Source organism: Corvus moneduloides, chromosome Z (assembly GCF_009650955.1).
Source record: "Corvus moneduloides isolate bCorMon1 chromosome Z, bCorMon1.pri, whole genome shotgun sequence".
Lineage (NCBI taxonomy): Eukaryota > Metazoa > Chordata > Aves > Passeriformes > Corvidae > Corvus > Corvus moneduloides.
Window position 1 is genome coordinate 76,689,193 of NC_045511.1, and position 12,617 is coordinate 76,701,809.

At 42.0% G+C, this 12,617-nt stretch overlaps 1 protein-coding gene across 2 annotated transcripts in view; it reads right to left on the reverse strand.

Moving 5' to 3' along the window:
• Nucleotides 1-12,617, reverse strand: part of EDIL3 (EGF like repeats and discoidin domains 3) — a 234,039-nt gene that overhangs the window by 50,723 nt on the left and 170,699 nt on the right. For both annotated transcript variants that reach the window (XM_032095224.1, XM_032095223.1), the window contains 2 exons: nucleotides 2,241-2,396; nucleotides 1,024-1,168 (listed from right to left, as the gene is read on the reverse strand). In XM_032095224.1, coding sequence (XP_031951115.1) covers nucleotides 1,024-1,168; nucleotides 2,241-2,396 — 301 coding nt within the window. The remainder of the gene's footprint in view (nucleotides 1-1,023; nucleotides 1,169-2,240; nucleotides 2,397-12,617) is intronic.

Consider the following 12,617-nt stretch of genomic DNA (forward strand, 5'->3'; position numbering starts at 1 on the left):
GACCAAAGCGGCTAGACAGGAATTTCTATTTACTCTTAAACCTATCTATATTGGAAAAGGGCTACACCTAGATTAATGCATTAACTTTTCATTTCAGAATCTGGTTTTGATGTCACTCGAGGACTGAGAATTATTTAACTCCAGCTGTTTGGATGTATCACTCATGAACTGGATGGCTATTGTTTGTAGAGTGAACAGGCAGCTACATAAAAATCACTCTTAAATGAATCAATGGAGTGCTCCTGCCAGTGAAAGGTTTATCTCTTGAAAAAGGATAAAAAATTTACATGCTTTACTGAATTTGTAAGGGAGCACAGTTCTTGTAGAAGGTGGCTAGAGGTCAGGCTTTACGTTTCAGAGCCATAATACAAATCTGAGGAGGGTTTATATTGGCTCCACTTGTTCATTTACTTTTTGCTACAAGACACTTTCCCTGCATCTGCTAAACCCAGAAAACAAATCCAAACTGAAATCTCGATTAAAGCAACCCAACCAAATTGCATCTTATTGGAGTGGTCCTCGGTAGCGGGGAAAGCAGCCTCGTCCCTCTGAGAATGCCACACAGCACAGGAGTGGTGTCACTCCACAGCCAGGAGGAATTACCCAAATCAGGTGTGACAATTGCCATGGGTCCACAGCAGCGCACAGCCAGCTCTGGGGCTCTGACCATTTTCAGATCTTGGGTTAGACTCCCTGCCTTGTAGTCGGCTCAGGGCAGTATATTACTAGTCCACACAGCCATCAAAACTTTTCAAGGCTGACCGCTTGGAGATTATCACACAGAGGAAAAGTTAACAAGTGTTATTATGTTGATACCACACTACGTTCCTACTATTCCTGTCCCACTGCGAGTGACCATGGCCACTTAGCTTGGCCAAGTGTTGCTCATTTTATAACTGAGATAAAAAGATGTGAGTGACTGGATAAACTCCGGCTGGCCAACCGCATCTCACGGGGGAACAAAACGCGTGCGGTCGGGAGCCACTGGGGAGGGTGGGGGGCTGGAGGCTGTGGAAATCCCACCTGTGAGCTCGCAGCCCAGCAGCTCCATCCTGAGGGTGCAGTGCCTCCTGCACACCTGGGGGTACAGCCTCACGTACTGGGCCTTGATGGGCGGTGTGAAGGAGTTGGCATACGGGGTGTTGTTGTCCACATTCCCACGGAACACCTGCAGGGAAGCAAGGTTTGCACAAAAAAATGTGTCAGGAGGATGGCTGGAGTTCCGTGTCTCCAAAGTATCTGCATTGTTCTGACTGTCCACGTGAGGTTTACCACAAATAGCATCTGTTTTAGCACTTCCAGTGCCCAATACAAGTTTTCCAACAGGATGTCCTGCCTTTGTGCCACATTGTGGCAAGTTTTCCACCTGTGCCGAACTGAGGTCTCTGTCTGGTCACTCTCAGAAACTGAAGCTCCTAATGCAACTAAATTATGCCTTCTTTTCTTGATTAATGTGTAAAATAGCCCCAGTTCAATTTAGCCTGCAATTATTGGCGCTGACTGATGTTTATTTTTTTCCCCTCTGCCTCAAGAACCTGATCCAGCTCCCACTGAAGTGCACTGTAACCCTCCCATCGATCACAGGGGGGAAGTATTAAACCCATCAGCATTCTTCTATTCACTCGTCACTCTAACTATCCTTGTACTGTGTTTCCCCCCTCATTATGCACCTCCTCACACAGCATTTTAATTCCCTAATACAGAAACTACATCTAATGCAGCACAGTGCCTTAGTTCTGTGCAAACTTACACAGTAAAGGGATTTTTTGCTGCTCTGTGTGCACAGCTCCATCAAAAATAAGTGGTAACTGTAAACTGTAAACACACACACCCCGCTGGATGATACTGTTTGTGCAGCACAGAGATTAACACTGATGAATGGGCTCTGTGTTTCCAAGGGTTAACGCTAACCTGCCAATGTAATAAAACTAAATTGAAAACACAGTAATGAGTAATTACTGGTAAACTAATTAATATGAAAATCAGTTAAGTGTAATAAACAGGATTATTCTATCTTGGGGAAATAATATTTATGCAACCATCAATTAAAGTATAAGGAATTCTTACCCGAGAGAAAATGCAAATTTGGTTTGATTTTTTTTTTTCAGAGAAAAATAGTAAAAGTGAAATCATACTGCCTGGCAATGAGGCTTAAATAGCAGGGATATCTCATACTTCTGAAGGCAGCTAAACCTCAAGATGTATTCAGACATTCAGACATTAAGGTAACTTAATCTTACCATGTCTTCCTTTGTGCCTTTTACTTTGTACATTGTCCACGACTTCCCATCATTACTGTATGCAATTTTATAAGATTTTACATATTCTGGACTTCCAATCCTCTTGGCACCTTGAGTTATAACTCCAGTGACTCGCATCTTCTTCTGCAGGTTTATCTGAAATAACGGCACACTGTTAATCTGAGGGGCACAATCCTTGATTCCTTCGATTGCCTCTTTTTTTCTTAAATGAGACGAAAAAACATAGCTGTAGCATTTAAATGACTGCTTTTACATTTGAATTAATTCTTTTGATCTTTCATGAATTTTATGTGCAAGTGCATATAATGAATGAAAAACATTGAACCAAAAGACTGGACTATGCTTATTTCCTGTATGTATGCACACATATATACATGTATTTTGGATATTCAGAATATTACTGGAATATTGCTTAATTTTGGCATACAGGGTCACTCCTGCATATTTCTTGCCTGAAAGGAAAAAGTAACCCGGTGATAATTTACCAAAGGCTATATCTTCAGTTCTGTTAGAAACCAATTTGCAATACCATACAAAAGATCCTAAGTTAGCTTCAAGTAAAACTTCTAAGTGGAACTAAAACTACATGGAAGTTCTGAGAGCAAAGAAATAAGACTTTTTCTTGACTCTCACTGAACATTCATATATCTAGAGATCAAGGCTGAAATGCTAATCCTAAAGCAGTCAATAGCAAAATATCAATCAGCGGATATGAACATTCCCCGTGTGCTTGTGTCTGAGCTGAACGCAACACCTTGAAGTACAAAATGAAGGTGTTCAGAGTGAACAAATTCAGCATTACTCCAGCAGCCTTAATTCTGCCTCCTTTATTCACCTGTGGCATGCGGAAGCCAACAGTGTTCTCTGAAATCTCAGAGTGTGATATTCAAACCCAACAGTGCTGGCACTGTCAGCCTCGTCCCTGGGACGAAGTCAATCACGACTCAGTCTGTGGCAGCTGCACTCCCACCCTCTCAGCTGAAATCTGTGACTTTTGCACCAAATGAAGCTCAGCAAAGAGCTGTCACACTGTGAGAGCTGCATGGAGGTGCAGGCAGATGTACAGTGCAAAGAAATAGTAGAGAGCAAACAACTGGGACAGGGTAAATAATACATTACACTGCATTATCACTTGTCTCCTCCAAATGAGGCTTATCTCTGCTCCCCAGTTGCTGGAGCTGACCCAGTGCAGTCCCCACTGTTTGCAACAGCAGCCCCAGCACAGGTATGGGAGGACTCAGAGGCAGATCTGCTGTCCAAATACCTTAATTGCTTTATTCTTTATGGTGTGGCCTGGAGACTTTCTCCCCCTTGGTAATAAAATCTAACCTCTGTGAAGGATGTAAGGTGATCAGACTTCAGTGTTTCAAGATATCTCTGTGTGCACAGTAGGAAACCTCTGGTTTCTTTCTCCAAAATATAGATTTTTTTTTTTTTTTTTTTAATGAGTTATTTCTCTGCAACTTTTCTGGAATAGTTGGCTTTTGGTGTAGTTTTACCATAGCTCTCCCTATAAGACATTAAAAAACACTCACACACCTTCAGATTAACAATGTGTGTTTTTAAGGTTTAGACCCATTGAGAGAGGAGAAGCCTCCTGTAAAAACACCAGATTTTTACAGGATCTTTTCCACAAATACCAGGAAAGCTCAGGAACATTTGCAATTCCAGTGGGGAGAGTGGACTCACAACAGGAATTCAGACAGGTATAAATTGTAAGAGATTCATGCCTTTTTGCAGCCTTGGAAAATTTTCCCCAATTCCTGGTCCCCCAGAGGGGAAAACAAAACTAAATAAATATGTTATATTTGTAACAGGAGAGTTCCAGAAACTGCTATTACTCCCATAACTACATTAAAAATGTAGTTAACATGGAAGAGTATCCAGTTAAAGATTTCTGTAAGTCTCTTATGAGTATTTCATTCTCTATGTGGAATTTCAGAATATTAATTAACAGGCAAGTAAACCAATTTTCCATGTATTTACAAAATTGCTAATAATGAGGAGAATACCCTCTGCAAAACCAAATTAGAAAGCACAGTGAAATAGAAACAGACATTGATTATTTGCTGACTGGTAGCATCTTCACATTTCACTGCATGGGAAAAGGAACGTATAATGCAGCACCAAATAAATTCTGTTTGATCCAGCGATGCATATAAGTAATGTTTTTTCAGCTTAATTACAAATTTTTTCTTTTTCCAGGTAATAATCTTGTGGAGGGGTTTTTTTGGATGAGAATTTATGGGGATTTTTCTTCCCTGTTTTCTTGCAAAGAATAATTTTTGATGAAACCATGGCTTTAATGACTGGATGTCCTCTTCATCTTTGCAGAATCTTTCCTTTTAGAGCACTTGTTGATCAGTATCCATCCTCTGAGTCACAAGCTGAGCTTTTTTTTAAGCAGCATTGAACTTGATACAACACAAGAAATAAAACCAGGCTGCCTTGTTTTCCAAGGTCTACATATCCTGTCAAGGTTTGCAAAAAAACCCAGTGAAGTGGGAAAAAAAATGCTTTCATATGCCCATGGTTTGCTTATCTAGAAATCCCCCCTGGGCTAATCTCATGCCTTTCAGTAAATATGGATACACCAGGAATTAATTTTCCCATTGTATATTTGGGTTCCTTTATGTGTTTTCAACTTTTCACGTTAGATCTTAGCAAAAATTGAAAAGATTACAACTTTAGCAATGGCTATAACGAAGGAGGTGCTGAAATTATTCCTATTTAATATACTTCAGTAGGAAGCTGTGGAGAAATGTGAAATACATCTTTTAGCACTGAAAGCTTTTTCAAACATGTTTTTCTGTGGCAATTGTGAGGAAAAACAGCTCAGGAAGCTCTGCTTCATGGATTCAGACCCAGGACAGAAAGTTACGCATTTTAATTATATGGGTGATCGTGTTTTGAAGGAAAGAGATGAAAGTCACCAGCATAAGAGCAAAAGAATAAATATCTTATTTAAAAAGGTAACGGATTCATTTATTAAGGATCCCTTATCACTATCTAGACGAACTGGAAAAAATCAAGGATGAAAGAAGGTCAATAGCCTTTTGAGGGATTTACCCCAGTAATTTAAGTAATAAGGCAAGGTAAGAGCCTTGTAAGAAGATACTGGCATAGACATTTGAGAAATCTATTTACAGAAAGAGAAGGAGAGAAAGAGAGAAAGAGAGAAAGAGAGAAGGAGAGAAGGAGAGAAAGAGAGAAAGAGAGAAAGCGTGAAAGAAAGAAAGAAAGAGAGAAGAAAGAAAGAAAGAAAGAAAGAGAAAGGAAGAAAGAAAGAAAGAAAGAAAGAAAGAGAAAGAAAGAAAGAAAGAAAGAAAGAGAAAAAAAGAAAGGAAAGAAAGCAAGCAAGAAAGAAAGAAAGAGAAAGAAAAAGAAAGAAAGAGAAAGTTGATCAGGTTTACTATTTTACCATTTATCATTTAAATTTATTTTAAGAGGTTTGGATTCAGACTTGACCTCTGCTCAAGCACCTGCATTCACAGGGGTCTCCTGCATCCAGGAACTTCTGTGGGACTTTTCTCACCCATCATATGCCAGGGATTTGGCTGCAATCTGAGGACACCCAGTGACCTAAAACCTTATGACATGAAGAACTTTATGAAACTTGGAAAAGGTTCTGCTTGACGCCTGCAGGTTATGGAATCTGCTCAGATGGGCTTTGCATGTCAATGAGAAGGATTTCTGGGGCTAGAATGAGTGGTGAACACTGAGTTGCTCATGTAAAACCGAGTGTAAAATAAAGCCAGTAGTTGAATATCAATGTATTTAAATCTGGCTCTACAAGAACTGGATAATGTCACACACAGGGTAGATGGTGCAAAGTCAGTGTGCTGGTGTTGAGGAAAGCACAAAGAGAGCACAGGAATGGAATCAGCTCAGTTTCTGTGACTGGGACAAGAAACACCACCTCAGGTTCTGTGTTGGGTACACAGTTGCATGTTGAATTCATCCAAGTAGCCAAAATAAATCAAATAAAATCACTTGAGGCAGATACCCTCTAAAGCAGCGTATGCCCAAGAGCTGGAGAATAAAATCAACTCCTTTAGTTTCAGAAGTCCCTGAAAGTTCTTCTAATCTTGTTCCTTTCTGCCACCACAGTCCTCCCACCTCCATGATTGCACAGATCACTTTGATGATCACAGCAGGTTACAGAGTCATGGCCTTTCTCCACAGGTGGGGAAAAAGTAACCAGCGTGTTTACTGCTCTCAGCACTCATCCTGTAGGAGTAATTCTCTATTAAACGAGTTACACTAACACTTGACTCCAGTGAGTCACTCAAATCTGTTTGGGGATGCCAAATAATTCAGTTGTCTACTCTGATGAACACATACCCAATCTAGATTTCACTGGAACTTGAAAAAATCTGTATTAGGAAATAAAAGGGGAAGACTTTATCTCTGAGAGAAAGTGGCAATATGAACAAGTTAATTTTATGAGTTCCTGTGGATTGTACAGTGCACCATTTTCAGAGACAATTCAGAGCCAGTCCTGCAAACCTGCATGGTGGGTGTGCAGCTCCACTGGTAGCTGTGAGTTAATGTAGGAGCTTGTTTTCTATAAAGTAGCCCAAAGGGCTCCGCAAAACAAAGGCCATAAGTAACTCCTCAGCATGGTTTACAAACCTTAAAAACCATAGGAAAAAGGGAGATTAAATTCAGAATCATAATGCATGAATGTAACAGAACAGCAGGGACTGGGACAGCTCCAGCGGAAGGTGTTCATCTCCCTCCTACCATTTGTGATCAAATGTTAGTATATTCATTTTGCAGAAGTTATATACTTGACAAAAAAAGATAAAAAACCACTCAGTTGCATCCAGCTTATCTGCATTATTCCAGGCAGGAGAGGAGAAGAGGGATGAGAAAACAGAGTGACTTTAGGAAGACCCCTCTGTGATGCTCCTGGATGGAATCCATAACCATGTTCCCCTCATTTGTTATCTTGCTGTTAGCAATAACACCACTAGCATTTCCTACAGAATATCCTTGTCTGAAGTGTTCCTCCAGAGCAAGCTTTCCAGAAATGCTCAAATTAGAGCCTACGTGAAGCCTTGGGTCTGTGAGACCTTAAATGTAGTTTTACATTCATAAACAGGAACGCATTTTATGGAGAACAAAGGCATTTACCTGTTTCAGTTATGAGATGGAATAGCATTGTCATAAATAATTCTTCATCTTTTCTAGCACAAAGTAAATATATCTGTACTGCTACTCACCATTGCTCATATAAAAATGGGGTTGAATAAGAGATCAAGGTTATACTGGCATTAAAAGATTTATTACTGCAACCCTTCCCTGCTGATCTCATCAGGTTTTGAAGGATTGAAATTTAATTTTTTTGGTCTCTTTTCTTTTTTTTTTTTAAAGTCATAATTCTGACAAATCTAGATAGAAAGCATCCAGAGAAACATTTTTCTGATGAAAAATAGGGACACTTGCAAATGGAAATGTTTTTAATAAACCCAGGAAAGGAACAACCTGACACAATTCCCTCAGTACTGGGATAGTCAGTGAGTCTGAAAGCTCCCTGCCATGCTTCCTTTTCAGCCTCCAAGCACTAGAGCCCCTGAACAGGACAAACAGTGCTGTTTCACCCTGGTTCCACACCAGGAGTGGGGAGCTGCAGAGCTGGGCTGGTGATGAGGAGCAGGAAGGGCACAGCAGGTCAGCCACTATTAACTTCCATGCTGCAAAGCCTCTCTGGCACCTGCACACAAGGTGCTCGTCTATCTCGCCTGTCTGCGGCTTTTTGATACTCTCCTAATCAGCACTGTCAGCAGAGCTCTCCCAGATTTAGTTCAGGGCATTAATGCAGTCAGCACAGTGGCAGTGATGTGTGTTTTAAGCAGCACTCAACGAGGAAATGCAGCGATTTATCCACGGCAACACTGCAGCTGTTGCTGACATGCTGGAAGGAGGTCTGCACCATGGAGAAAAACAACATGTTTTATCTTAAAATATTGACATGATAGCATAAATTGTTATCTTGTAATAGGCTAGGAGAACAAACGTTTGCTACAGGTTGCCTTGAAAATAATAATTCCCAGCGTGATTTTGGGATTGTACCTCGAGGACAGAGCAATTAAACACTCAGGTTATTTCTGATCCCAGACCATTTTGTTTCCCCTGTGCGGATGCAGGTCCAGCAAAGCATCCTCATAACTTTGCTATTAAATCCTCTGGAAACTCATCCTCTTGTTTTTTCCAGTCTATCACACCTCAGGGTAAGAACAAACACCTCTCAGGATTTCCCTCTACTCACCTACACCTCAGCCTCAGCCAACCCTCTAAAAACAACTCATCACCTTTGCCATCCTCAATAAGACTTACTCCTGTACATGCTTCAAATTAGGCATGCAGAATGAGAGATGTAAATTGGACCACTAATTTAATTTGCCTCTCTGTGAAGAGATCAGAATATAGGTAAGATCTTACTTGCATGGAAAACATAAATACAAGGATTGTTTGGCCCGTGTAATGCTAATGTGGAGGAACATATGTTATGAGAATTATCAAAAAGCACCTACTTCATTTGGCTTTTGTTGAGAACTTCCAATTTATGCCTCAGAGAGTTTACATAATTAGACAGACTAAAAACTTGCTTAGTCTGTTCCTTCTTATTATTAAGTAATTATTTTAGTCCCAAAGGTGGTTGTTATGAATGCCATTAACTGGATTATATGAATTATTCAAATACTGGTATGTTTAGACTGTCATCTCAAGAAGGGGCCCATGATCAATCTCACATTGTTCAGAGGTTTTTAGCCCTCCAAAATATCATCTTATTTGCAAAGTATTGGTCAAATGAGTATTAACTGTCTCAAACTGAAGGTTACCTAAGAAACACCAAGGTCCTTCATTGCTGTTATTAGTTTCCTCATACACTTTGAACTCATGAAAACTCTTCCTGGCTTTGGAATGCTAATGGCTCTCAGAAAGAACTTCCCCACTGTGTCTAGAAGACATCCTGAAGAATCAGCCTAAGAATATGTAAATAAAAATGTCAGTGAAAATATCGGTATGTACTTCCCCTTGTAAAATAGCTTTGATCAACAGCTTGTAGATCTAGAAGATAGGATGTCAAACTCAGGTCACAAATATGTACTTTTCTTTTCATCCTCCAGGAAAACCATCCTCGTTAGGGAAAAGAAGTGAATTGGAAAAGGTGCAATATTAAAATCAGCATGAAAATATGCTCAGGGGGAAGTTTTTGGTTGTGAAATAACTTCAGCTATTGAGAGGTACTTTCTCCCACATACTTTCCATCTGTTTTTATGGCACTTTGGCAGATGCACTTTGGTAAAAACTCCAAAGACAAATATGACCTTTTCTCAAGCCCCAAAAGGAAAAATTCCCCTTTTGACTTCAGTGAGCTTTGTCTATGTCCTGTGCATGTTCCTAGACCAAGAAAATATGGATTATAGAATCATTAAGGTTGGAAAAGACATCCAGTGTATTGATTAAAGGAATATTAACTATCTGAAATCTGGGAACTCGCAGGAGATCAGACTTCCCTGGCCGTGTGACATCCCTACTGTGAGATCCCATTTCAACACAGTGGGAAACTAAATCTGCTTAGTCCCTCCACCAGAATAAACTTATCTAGTGATAATATCTCTATCACATGATGCACAACCTGCATTAAAATACATATCTTTATCCCCTTTCTTCATGGTCAAGTGTAATTCTAATCAATCTTTGAGGATAACCTGTTAGTTGCTCAGACACTGGTGCTGTGGGGAGAGAGGCCAAGGTTTGAGATGGACACAAGGAGAGTGAAGAGGTGAAGCACACAGGGAACAGATGGCTTTGTGATTGATGAAAAGACTACTCCACTCAAATGATTTCTTGGCCCACAGATGCTGTTACACAACAGAGAAGATTGGCTCAAATGATTAATATCTCCTGAACCCTAAAAATTAGCTATTTGTTGAATCATGACAACCACACTCATGAAATATTTTTTATTATCTTTTAAAATTAGGACTCTAAGAAAAAAAGGTGCTATAGAAACTCTAAAAGTTACTCTTCAGTGAGATTTTCCTTATTTATCTGTACATTTTTCCTCAAAACACTTTTTCTTTCTACAAAAATTTGCAGGCAAAAGATTAGGTTAAAAGCATTAAACATTGCTTGGTTTTGTGATAGACAATCTTTGAAAAGTCTCATTGAGAGAGTCAAAGCTTGAACAATGTCTTTTTATCTTAACCACTCATGGAAGAAGAAGGTTCTGAGAGTGCAGGAGTGAAATGTGCTCCCATTTTTCAGTTCACAGAATTTGTGTGTGGTTTAAATCGGAAGGTCTTTGAGGTGACAAATACATGCCACCTTTTCCAGGGGAGGTCAAGGAGGGTGAGTTTACTTTAGCCCCAGTTGTCCATGGCATTTTCACGGTGCTGGTGACTTCCTGTGTTTCCAACAGCCTAAACCGGTCTGGGGCCATCGATGCTGAGGTGAGAGGAACTTGGATTGAGACCTGGGTGAGCAGCAGGTCCAGAGGGTTGGAATCAGTGTCATGGGGTCCAGCTGGAGATGTGCCACTGGTGGTGTCCCTCAAGGTTCAGTACTGGGCCAAGCATTATTTAACTTACCAAGGATTGGATGAGGGGTCTGTGCAGTTCACTGGTCACTGAGGGGTCCTCAGCAGTTCACTGACCACACATGGCTGGGATGAGAGGCCGAAATGCCCCAGGGTTCGGAAGGACCCTTGACAGGTTGGAAAGATGGGCACAGAAGGACTGTCTGAAACTTAATAAGGGAAATGCAGGTCCTGCACCTGGGCAGGAACAACTCCAGGCACTAGCATGGGCTTGGGGGGGACCTGCTGGAGCAGCTCTGTGGGGAAGGACCAGGGGGTGCTTGTGGGCAACCAACTCAACCTGACCAGCAGAGTGTCCTGGGGGCAAGGAAGGTCAATGGGACTGGGGGGGACACTGGGAGAGCACTGCCAGCAGGTCAGGGAGGGATCCTGCCCTTCTGCCCAGCCTCTGCGGTGTTGTGTCCAGTCCTGGGCTCCCCAGCACAGCAGGGACATGGAGCTCCTGGGGCAGGTCCAGTGGAGGGGGACAAAGATGATTTAGGGCCTGGAGCATCTCCGTGCCCAGCACAGGCTGAGGGAGCCGGGGCTGCTCAGCCTCGAGAGGAGCCCCAGCTGAGAGGGGCCCTCAGCCCTGGCTGTCCCTGGCTGCAGGGAGGGCTCAGGGCAGGGCCCGGGCTCTGCTCCGGGGCCCGGCAGCGGCCCCAGAGCCACGGGCAGGGCCTGAGCCCAGCAATTGCCCTGCACAGGAGGCAGAACTGCTGCCCTGGGCAGGGCCCAGCCCTGAGCAGAGCCCAGAGAGGCTCTGGGGTCTCCTCCCTGGGGATATTGCAGAGCTGTCTGAACACAATCCTGTGCCCTGTGCTCTGGGCAGGGAGCAGGGAGGTGGGAGCAGGTGACCCACTGTGGGCATTTCCAGCCTGACCCACTCTGGATTTCGTACATATAAATCCCTATGTACCAGACCAAAACACATCTTAATATACTGGTATGTAATCTTACTTTTCCTTGAACTTTGTTTCCTGAACCTTAGCTGTACTGAGATAACTTGAAACAACACTTTTGTAGAAGTCAAGTCTAGCAGGACAGTGACTATGGGTGAGGATTGTTTGCTTTGCCCGTTTTTAAGAGAGTGGTTAGAAGGCAAAAATGACTCATTTGCCTATCACACGTCAGCATGGCATCATGTCACAGATTTGGATGCTGTCCTAGCCACAAGGTGACTGTGATACCCACACATCATTCTATTATGAACCACCACACAGGTGCTGGGGCACCTTTTAGTTGCTTCTTCCTGATGCGAGAAACCACGTGGACACATATTTGTTCCCTTTTGGTGTCACCACTTTCTAAGATTTGATTGCTTTTAATATCAGAGTGGCAAATGAGGAAGAAAAAAAAGCAAACTTAGTTGAAATGGATGGTGTTGCAGATGCAGGGAATAAAGGGTTTAAAGGTCCTGTTGCTTCAGTCCTTCAGCCACATTAGGCACAGCAACTAAGGAAAGCTGGCATGCAGGCTGACAGAGCACGTTAGGGATGCTGTTCATAACAGCATCAAGTTTCAGTTGCCATGGGGATGCTAACTCTGAACTGACTGCTTTGGTGTATCCAGAACCTCAGCCCAAAGTTGTTTGAACGTGTCTGTGCGTGGGCGTCTGTGCATACGGGGGATGAAAGGAGGAGGTGTGATATGAAATGGATACCAAGATATGGGGCTCCAGGGAGTCTATGGATGATTACACTAAGAAATAGGCTCCCAGTCTCTTTGCTTTCCGCTCTGCTTTGAGTACATAAATCACACTTTTG